Source organism: Zalophus californianus, chromosome 1 (genome assembly GCF_009762305.2).
Source record: "Zalophus californianus isolate mZalCal1 chromosome 1, mZalCal1.pri.v2, whole genome shotgun sequence".
NCBI lineage: Eukaryota > Metazoa > Chordata > Mammalia > Carnivora > Otariidae > Zalophus > Zalophus californianus.
The window spans coordinates 215,886,349-215,897,045 of record NC_045595.1 but is presented as its reverse complement, the minus strand read 5'-3'; the positions used below and the strand labels follow the sequence as shown (position 1 = coordinate 215,897,045).

Sequence of the window (10,697 nt, the reverse complement as noted above, 5' to 3'; positions counted from 1 at the left end):
AAGCACTTGGTATCTACTTTGCCATCGGTTTCAGTCCCTGCAGAAGCAGGGCTTAGCTCTGGGGCGGGGGTGGGGGGGTGGGGGGGTGGGGAAGGAGACCGTGCAGGGGCCGTGCAGGGGCCTCTCCCCTGGAAAGCAGCCCGCGGGGCCCTAGTCTTTGTGTTCAGCCTGTACTTGGAAGCTCTGCAGTCTTGGCTGAGCATTTGCTTTGTTTGAATCAATGACTCAGTCTTTCTCCTCTCCCCACCCCCAACCTTGCCTTTAGAGCAACATCAATATTCATGTATAATTAAAAAAACAGCACAAAAAGCTGACTCCCTACTTCCTGCCCCCCAGGACTTTCTCTTCCTTGGCCAGAGTGCAGTCCTGGCTCCTGGGCAAGTCCCCGGGTGGCCACCGGCTCAATGCGGCCCTGTGTGCAGGCCTGGCAGCCCGCTGCCCCCCGCCCGCCCCCCCGCGGCCCCCATTGGCTGCCTGTGCCCGCAGCGGGCTGCACCGGCCGGGCCCCACTGCCGGGAAGGGATAAGACGCCGCCCCACAGCCGCTCAGGCCACTCTGGACGCGGCCGCCAGGAGGGACGGGAGCAGCTAGCAGGAGCCACTGACGTGAGGACACTCGGGGAGAACCTGCTCTTTTCTTTCTGGGGACAGGGAACCCAGAGGGTGGGGCTGGGGACAAGGTGGTAGCTTCAAAAGCCCCTTTAGGATAACTGGCAGCATCTTACACATGTGAATCCTGTTACTGCTTTGTGGACGTGACTGCTCAACTCGAGACAGCTAGAGGGTTTTTCTGCCTGAGTTTTAAACCATAAATCAGAGAAACCTCAGGTCCCGTGGCTCAGAGGTGACTGCTGACATTTCCTCAGCAGGACTAACAAATGTCGCTTCTGCCCTAAGTCTTTGAAGGGTAGGGTTTTCGCTTCCCTGCTGGAGGAGAATGACCGGCCACCAGAGCTAGGCTGGCCCTACCTCAAAAATAAATGTTTTCCCTTCTTGTTGCTTCTGTCCTGGGTGTGCATCCGCTTCTCTCTTTTCCCTCAACGGGGAATGTCAGGGTCCGCCTGGACACCACCCAAAAAATTACATGACAATTGGGAGGTCTTTACAAGTAAATTACAAACGGGGTCAAAGAAATTGGGGGTCTGGTAGGTTTAACTTTCTTCAGTGTTGGGGTTTCTCAGGGAGGTAGGACCCCTTCCCACATCATGTGTGATGTGTCCTTCCACAGGGAGTTAAAGCCCAGAAGCTCTCTCGCTTTCCACATAAAGAGATTAATGCAGGAGAACACTCACCAAACTAAGTGGAAAGGAAATATGGATATTTGATTGCCATTTCTCTTAAAAGATAAGCTTTAAAGCAGGGAAGAATTTAAAAGGAAAAAAAATTTAATTAATTTTTGTGTGGTTAAGAAAATCGTATTATACGGAGTTTTCAAACATGGAATAGATGTTTTATGCCTTTCCTTTAAAAAAAAAAATCCCACTAGTCATACCTTATGAAAAAATAATTTAGCCTCTCCTTCCCCCAAATGATCACAGTCTTTGAGAAACATCAGAATGATGCAAATGTTTCTTGGGTTCTTTGTTTTGTTTCCAAAAAACAAAATCAATCATTGAAAACCTGGGTGCAAAGGGTAAGAACGAATGAAAGGTTAAAGATGTTAGTCTATGTGATTTGTCCCAACCACGTGTGATAAATCTGATTTTTAGGGATTTAAGAGCAAAACAAAGGATATTGATTATTAATAGGGTGACTTTAGCAAGAAATCCTCAATGCTTTCTCCTTTGAGAAATCAGAAATAAATAAAATGTTAAATATTTCTTCCAATTTATTGTTCAGATATAAGTGACGTATCCAACATGGGACCGACTTTTCAACAATTAGATGTAGCTCTTGTAACCATTTTCAGCTGTGACAGTGCAAAGACTCCAGGCCAAATGTCGGTAGACGTCTCTGGCTGAATGTCTCAGTTTCGTGAAACAGTTGACAAGCCGTCCTTTGTAAAATGTACCCAAGTCCCAGGATCCAACATATTCCTGTTTTCAGGCCCCGGTCTGAGGTTCAGGTGGTGAGGGAAGTAGGAAGTTGTGTACTTTGGTGCCGGCAGAGAGACCCCACCTCCAGGCCCACGCCGGCACACCAATGGACAGGCCCCCTCCCCGAGCCGGAGGCTGTTGGCGGCCCCGCGGGAATGCGACGTGCCTGGTGGCGCTCTGCCTCTTCTTCCTCAGAACCAGCCCAACCCTCGGGCCTGTAACCCTAGGGCGTTTTTGTTTCTGGTAGGTCTTCTTTGATCTCTCACTGATCTCCTTTTTCAAGAATATCGGCAGCATTTCTGCCATATTTGTTTTTCCAGTTCAGCTTTACAGCTGTTTTTGCTCATGTTGCTCACACCCGTCAAAAAAGATTGCCTTACAAACTTGTATTTAAAATGAGTTAAATTTATATATTATTTCAAAGGAAAGTGAGTTCCTGCATTTTACGATCCTTTTTTTTTTTTTTTTAAAGATTTTATTTATTTATTTGACAGAGAGAGAGAGACACAGAGAGGGAACACAAGCAGGGGGAGAGGGAGAGGGAGAAGCAGGCTCCCGGCGGAGCAGGGAGCCCGATGCGGGGCTCGATCCCAGGACCCTGGTACCATGACCTGAGGCGAAGGCAGACGCTTAACGACTGAGCCACCCAGGCGCCCCGCATTTCATGATCTTTAGAGTCTTTTGGAAGGACCTGCATTTTTATTATTTTTTTAATGATTTCATTAATTTATTTGAGAGAGAGAGAGAGAGAGCACACACGCACACGAGCAAGTGAGGGGAGAGGCAGAGGGAGAGAGAACCCCAGGCAGATTCCCAGGTCGCAGGGCTCAGCCTGAGGCTCGATCTCACCGCCCTGAGATCAGGACCTGAGCCGAAACCAAGAGTTGGACACCTAACCGGCTGCATCACCCAGGCACCCCAGGACCTGCACTTTTCTTGCTAAACTTATGCTTAAGTAGTATGTGTGTGTTGCTTTATGGATTTATGAATAGGATTTTTCTACTCTGTTTTCTAATTGTTTATTGGTAGAATACAGGGGCACTATTGATTTTTGTAGCCTCGTTTTGTTCCTGGTCACCTTACTTCTTTCTAGTTAATTCTAACAGCTCACAGTCAGTGCTTTGCTCCCCTGCACTCTGTCCCTTCATCTTGAGCCTGGTAAGGGCAGAGGGTAGCCTCCTGGGGAGGAAGCAGGAATCGACCCCCAGAGCCCCTCCCTGCGTGGCCCTGTCTTTCTGCTGAAGTTCCCCATTGGCCAAACCACACAGAAGCCAGGGGGTGTGGGAACTTAAGGGTGTGGCCACAGGGATGAAGAAGGGAAGGGCCGGCGGGAGTGGATCCAAGAGGCTGCTAGGAGAATTGGGACAGAGGCCCTCTGCCTGAAGGGGGGATGAGCCAAGGCCGGTCTAGCCCCCTCCTCTGGGTGGAGGTCTGTAGAGCCAACATGTTAACTATTCTGTGCACAAACAAGGCAAAAAGCATGAGAGGGCATCTTTCCTTTGTGGACCCCTAGGATGTCTGAGCTGGAGAAGGCCATGGTGGCCCTCATTGATGTTTTCCATCAGTATTCCGGAAGGGAGGGTGACAAGCACAAGCTGAAGAAATCGGAACTCAAGGAGCTCATCAACAATGAGCTCTCCCATTTTTTAGAGGTGAGTCTTGATTTTTAAAATCGACAGGTTATCCATTCTCCTGTCCACTTATAAAACCACCTGTCCATTTTCTCTTCTGAGCTGCACTGAAGGTGATTCCAGTGTAGGCTGCTTCTAAAAACGTGTTTGTGCAACTGAACCCTCACTTTAGACGCTAGCTCAGATGGCCCCACCGTTCTCATTTTCATCTGTTTTGTGTATAGTTGCAACAGCAAGGAAAAACTGCTGTCTCAAAGGCAAAAGAACAGGTTCCAAATAATGCTGACTTTTGTCTGAAAAATCTAAGGATTTACAGCAGTAATGATGGCGGAATGGGATGGAAAATATACTCATGATTTATCATGGGCCACAATGAACACACGAGAAAGATGTTAAACATAAGGTCTTGACTTGGGGAGAAGGACTATTTTCACTTTAGCTGCGTGATCAGCAGCCGCCGGGGTGACTAAAGATGCCATTCACTCAGCAAGTGTTTACTGAGGACGCACTGTGTTCACTATCGGGAGAGACACAGGCCCGCTTCTGGGGCACCCAACCCGGCGCATCAACCCCGGCCGCAGCCTACGTGCTGAGGGCACAAGAGGGGAGGCCTGGAGGGTTTTAGGGAGCACCCATGGAGCAAGAGCCCCTAATGTAGGAGGCTGCATGAGGGGTCCTGACAAGCCTGTGGGGGAGTATGTGCACAACTCACTTCCCTGCCCGTCTCCACCGCCCTCAGGTCGGCCACCGTCTCCACTGCACACCAGTCCCATGCCCTTGAGGCGATGAACCACATCCACCTGGCCCCTGGCTCTCCCTTAGTGCCCAGAACCCAGGTCACACACAGGAAATGGCCAGACGACCAACCAGGGCGCCAAGATCTGACCCAGTGCTAATTCCGGGGATGGTGCCAGAGCACCAGGCGTGTGGCCCCGCCGCCCGGTGACAAGGAGCCGCCCTCCTGAGCCCGCTGAGCTCACTGTGGTGCCCCAGGTTCCAGCAGCAAGGCAGGGCCCGCCGTCTGCAGGACTGGCTGGGATTCTCCTGTCCGCACCCTGACCCAAACTCACCGTCGCTGTGAGGGGCACCACCAAATCCGAGGACTTGCCTGCAGGCTTGGGGGGATGGGCGTCTCTTGGGCTGATTCTGGGATTTTCTCAGGCATTCAAGTTCAAGTTCCACTGTCCCACCTGCCCACTCAGTTTCCCACCAATCCCAACTTCTAACCTAACAACCAAAACTCCCGGTTTCTTCTGTAGATGAGGGTTGTTCTAAGGGTGAAATGAGACAGTGTTTGAACCTATAGTGAAAGCCCAACAAGCAGTTATCAATAATTAATAGTTATAAAATTATTATAAAATAATATAAATTGTGTAAAATAATAGTTATTAATTATTGATCTTAAAACAGGAAAAGCTTAGCGTGTGGGAACCACAATTTGTAAAAGACAAACAATTCATAGTAAATGTATCAAGATATCGTCAACATTTGCTGGCCCGGTTTTATCAGGGTAATTTCGGTTTGGAGGCAAATCCATAATGTAAACGAAACACCGCGCTTCCCGTCCCTCTTTGGCAGATGCTTCCAGGTCCCGCCCAACCCCCACTGGAATCAATCCTGCATATATTCCACATTCAAGGCGGCTCGTGGACCTTACCCCTGGCTGCTTGGGGCCCAGCTCTCCTGCTCCGGGGACTGGCAATTCTGAGCAGTCTGCTCTTACGCTGTCCTTGGGTGTTTGGTGCCACGTTCTTCCCACCGCACCTGCAGCCCTGCCCTGTGCCTGCCCCTCTGGGCCTTGTAACCCCGTTCGTTCGGGGCAGCAGAACCGGCAGGAAAGTCCCATGACACCCAGAAAGCAACGGAAGGGGCAAAGAGAACACAGGACTTAACAAATTTAGGACCTGTTGCCAAGAGTCATTCCAGGAAAAGAACAACTTTCCAAAACATGGAAACCCACTGAAAGCCTTCACTCTAAGGACTTCCACTCCCAGAAGCAGTGACACACTTAGGGGGAACCAAAAGTTCATGTTTTCTCCCAGGACGTTTGCTTATACCACGCTCAGGCGTACGTAGACCGCATCCCCCCTTCCCGGGTGTTTTTGTTGTAAGTACAGTGATAGCAAAGCTGCGGTTTTTCAGATTCTGGTTGTTCCATTCAGTCTTTTTCAAGTAGCTCGGGTCCCATGGGACCTACAGGTGGAAGAGACAGCGCGGACCCCCGGAGACTTCTGCCCAGCCAAGAGTCCCCAGTCACGTGAAAAACCTTTCTGGTATTTTGCATTTTATATCTTAAGTCGCTTCTGATACAAATTATGAAAGCCAGCCCACTCTCAATCGTGTTTTGATGGCCCTACATTCCATTTAAAAACAAGCTAGGCAATTTCTCTTCTATCTCTTAGGAAATCAAAGAGCAGGAGGTCGTGGATAAAGTCATGGAAACTCTGGACAGTGATGGAGACGGCGAATGTGACTTCCAGGAATTTATGGCCTTCGTTGCCATGGTTACCACCGCCTGCCACGAGTTCTTTGAACACGAGTGAGGCAGCAAGAGCAGCTACTGTGTTCAGTGGCTGTTGAGGGTCACACAAGCAGAGAGCAAGGGCTTGCAGGCTAGTAGGAGCTGAGCTTTCCAGCCATGTTGTAGCTAATTAGGAAGCTTGATTTGCTTTGTCAATGAAAAATCGACGACCTCTTTCCCGGGGCTGATTTCAACGGCCCCCGCCATTCTTTCTGCTCTGTTAGCTGACGGTCCGCGGGACTCTTGTAATAACCGTTAAGGAGAGCGTGTGCTCAACCCGCAGTCATGGCTGTGGAGAATCCTCACCCAGAACAACCAAACTGACACCAAAAATGGCTCTGAACATTTGTGGTTCCTTAAGTCAAAAATACAAAGCTTTGCCCACTGTCCTTTGAAAGGCTGCCCTTCCTTAAATTGGTTTATCATCTGTGCAGATGAAACCTGGGGTCGTGAGGTAGTCTGACATGCCACTGGCTACCCAGAGAGTGCGGTCACGCTCCGGTCCCTTTCCCCGAGGTGAGCTGTGGGTGCTGGGCAGACATCCCTTGCTCACGGTGCTGCAGGAAGAATGTGTCTCACGAACCATCAAGTACTGACATTTTAATTCTAACCAGGACTGAGGATCAAAATTCCACATTCTGTGGGACTCTTCTGCTCGGGTCTCATCTTGCTGGCTGTGTGGCCTGGTGGGGGGGGCATGGTCCCATTCCCGTGGCCTCCTCTGCTGTCTGGGAAGTGCCCTGACCCTCATGCATTTGTGTTGAGACAGGGCCTGCCCACGGCTGTTGGTGAAGTCAGTGTACGTGGAAAGCTGAACTATGTGCTTTGGTATCCACGAATTCAGATAAATCAAATTTCAAATAATCAACTTATAAATATTAACAGTCACTTCCCAGAAAATTCAAATTAGCCTTATCTACCCCCTTTTTCTGCTGCTTTTTTTAAGTGCACAGATTTGGAAATTCATAAGCCAATTGATTGCTTATATTTGCACTAAATAAAAAGAGTACTATAACAAGTCTCCGCAGCCGTTAAACATGAAACAGAAGTGAAACACCTGCCGAACTGGAAGGAGGAGGAAAGTGATGGCCTGGCTTCATCACCATGCACGTGTGGCCTTCCCAAAGCCAGGGCAGGTGCACAAGGCAAGGGGCCCTTGGACGGGGGTGGGGTGAGCGGGGTGGGGTGTGAAGGGACGAGCATAGATGCGGCGGCGTGCAGAGGGGTGAGGAGGGGCCCAGAGCGGTGGGGGTGGGGGGGTGAGGGAGGGTGGGGGAGCGGCAGGGAGGCAGGGGTAAGGAGGGTGGGTGTGAGGAGGAGGAGGTGGTGGGCGGTGAGGGGGTGAGGCAGGTGAGGTGGGGGTGAGGAAGGCAGCTGAGGGGCAGGGCAGCACCAGGTGGGACAACCGCTGCCCCAGACTTCCTGCCTGGGAGGGGGCCGTGATGGGTCATGTGCCCGCGGTGACTGGGCAACTGGGCAGGCCGGAGAGGGTCCGAGACACGCGTGGCTGCCCGGGCATTTGGGGCTGGGGACTGACGCCAGCACCTAGGAGCCATCTCCAGGGACCACGCCCCCAGCTGGCGTGCCCACCGCCCACGGCAGGGCCCCGTCTCAGTGCAGGCATCCGGGAGGGTCCTTTGGGCTCCAGCAGGTTTGCTCCCCACGTGGCCAGTGGCACCTGCTTGTCCCACTGTCCTGGCATCACCGAGCCTTGCAAGATGTCCTTGAAAATAAACCAGCATAAGGGGGCTCTGTGGGATTGGCAGAGGAATTGCAATCAGGGACATGCCAGTTATGACGAAACTGTGGGCAGGTCCCGAGGACACAGCAGGGGGAGGGGCCGCTGTGAAGGAGAGTCCGCTGGGCAGGGGACAGTGGGGGTGGGGAATGCAGGAGGAGGTGTGGGAGGCCCGGAGGGTCCCGCACAGCTGTGCCGCTCAGCCTGGGGCCGGCGTGTGCCTTGCACAAAGGGGTCCGCGAGCGCAGGGAGGAGGGCGGTGGGTCGGCTCTGGGGTGAGCAGCCCACGGGGCAGCCCCTTCTCCATTCATCACGGAAGGACAGCCCCACTGCTCTAGCCAGAGGCGGAGTGAGTCCCCGACATTCATTCCCTCGCCCGCTTCGGTCCAAGAATCTCAAGGTGACTCAGTTCCCAGATGTCCCCGAGCTTCCAGGCCAGACAGGAACCAACCGGAGTGGCCCGGCCCCCGGCGAGCCTGCCATGGCAGCCGCGGAGTGTGCCCCTGGACCCCACACCCAGGGGGTGCCCCTTCACCCCAAGGAGGGAAGCTCTCCTCAGCATGTCTGCACAAGCACCTCCGGAGATCCCGGGGGCCTCCTCGAGCCAACCACCACGCTTCCTGGTTGTGAAATGCCCGTCGTCCTCCCCTGACCTCCGCTCAGTGAGACCTGTCTTCCCCCGCGGGCTGCGGCTAGTTCCGCGACTGGGTACTTATGGTCCCCACACGGCCCCTGGCGGGCAGCGCGGGGCTGACCACCCAGAAGCTGCCCCAGGCATCCCCAGGTGGGCAGGGGCCTGCGGGGACAAGGCAGGCTGTTGGGAGGAATGACCCATCTAGGAGGGAAAATCAGCTCCTGACTTCAGCCAGCCATGGAAGACCACTGAGTTCCTGAGCCCTGGCCCTGCCGAGGGAACAGGGTGCAGTGGGGTGTGGGGCAGAGCTGAGGTCGAGGCTGAGGCGGGGACCTCCCCAAGAACAAAGCTTTTCTGAAGGCCCCCCACCTCCAGGGCCCCTCATGTAACATGGAGGTTCCTGGAATACCTGTCACACAGGTGAAATTTTCCCCTCCATGAGAGGCTGGGGGTGGGCCGTGGGGGGGAAGAGCTGTCTGTGCAGACCCCCAGCACAAATCCCCCCACCAGGAGCTTGTTAGATATCCAGCCACCTGGCCTCCCAGATCTGGGCCGGGCCGGGGAGGGCGGTGGTTGTTGGGAGGCTGCGTGAACAAGAATGTAGGTGATTCTTATCCTCGGAGAAGTTAGGAAAGACCAGATTAGTAAAACAGCACTATCAGCCTAGATCCTTCTAGAATTGTGCCACCTTCCCTGAATGATGGGCGTCCCAAGAGCTGACGAGGGTGGGGGAGACCTTGGCATCCCCAATATTTGAGGATCCAGAGCAGGGAGCTCATAGAAGCCAGGCCCCCAGACTGTAGCTGCCTCGTTTAGGAAAGGCTGTTGGATGGTGTGTGGATATAACCCGAAGCGGCCCCCACCTCCTCTCCTGGTGGCCACACCTTGTGTGATACCCTGATGAACGTTCCTGATCTTAGGGGGAGGCATCCAGTCTTTCACCATTAAGCAAGATGTTAGCTGGGGCTTATAGGTGCAGTGAAGTAACTTCTACTCCAGGAGTGTTGGATTTTGTCAGGTGTTCTACATTTATTAGGAATGATCATGTGGTTTTGTTTTTCATTCTATTGATACAGTAGATTACCTTGATTGAGTCTCAGATGTTAAGCCAACTTTGCGTTCCTGGGATAAATCCCACGTGGTTATGGTATATGTATCTTTTTGTATGTTGATGGATTTTCTTTGCCTTTTTTTTTTAAGGATTTTCCTGTCCATGTTTGTAAGAGACATTGATCTTTTGTTTTCCAGTCTTTGTAATGTCTTTGGTTTTGGTATCAGGTAATACTGGCCTCTTCTATTTCTAGGAAGATTTTGTGAAGAACTGGTATTAAATTGTCTTTAGATGTTTGGTAGATTTCAGTGGTGAAGACATCTGGGTGGGTAGTTTTTAAATTATTCTTTATCTTTACTTGCTACAGGTCTGTTCAGATTGTCCCTTTCCTCTTGAGTCAGGTTTTGTAATTTGTGTCTTCCTAGGAATTTGTCCTCTCATCTAGTTTATTGGCATACCAGTATTGATAGTATTCCTTTAGAATATTGCTTATTTCTGTAAGGTTGGTAGTAATGTCCTCTCTTTTATTATGATTCTAGTAACTTGAGTCTTTTATTTTTTTCTCGGTCAACCTAAAGTTTTGTCAGTTTTGAAAGAACCAGTTGTTTCATTGATTTTCTCTGTTACTTGTTTATTATTATTATTGTTAAAGATTTTATTTATTTGAGAGCGAGAGGGAGCAAGAGAGAGCATGAGCAGGAGGTGGGGAGAGGGAGAAGCAAGCTCCCTACCAAGTAGGGAGCCTGACGTGGGGCTCGATCCCAGGACCTGAGCCAAAGGCAGATGCTTAACCAACTAAGCTGCCCAGGTGCCCCACGTGTTGCTTGTTTATTAATTTCTACTTTTATTATTTCCCTTCTTCTTGCTTTAGGCTTAGTTTGCTCTTCTTTTTGCAGTGTCTTTAGGTAGAAAGTTAGGTTATTGATTTGAGATCTTCTTTCTTAATATAGCATCCATAGCTATAAATTTGCCTCTAAGCACTGCTTTAGCTGCATTGATATGTTGTTCTCATTTTCATTCATCTCAAAGTATTTTCTTATTTCCCTTTTGATTTCTTCTTTGATCCATTGGTTATTTAGGGATGTGT

The 10,697-nt window shown here is 51.1% G+C and overlaps 1 protein-coding gene across 1 annotated transcript; it reads left to right on the top strand.

Moving 5' to 3' along the window:
* Positions 1-457: 457 nt before the first annotated feature.
* S100B (S100 calcium binding protein B) lies at positions 458-7,206 on the top strand. The gene is made up of 3 exons (XM_027585030.1): positions 458-605; positions 3,549-3,687; positions 6,069-7,206. The coding sequence occupies exons 2-3, from the start codon at positions 3,550-3,552 to the stop codon at positions 6,207-6,209; spliced, it is 279 nt and encodes a 92-aa protein (XP_027440831.1). The 5' UTR covers positions 458-605; position 3,549; the 3' UTR covers positions 6,210-7,206.
* The last annotated feature ends 3,491 nt before the right edge of the window (positions 7,207-10,697 follow it).

Excerpts from the sequence above, each read along its gene's own strand:
- S100B (XM_027585030.1), top strand. The coding sequence starts at position 3,550 with ATGTCTGAGCTGGAGAAGGCCATGGTGGCCCTCATTGATGTTTTCCAT. Across the intron at positions 3,688-6,068 it reads AGCTCTCCCATTTTTTAGAG|GAAATCAAAGAGCAGGAGGT; the intron begins GTGAGTCTTGAT and ends TCTATCTCTTAG.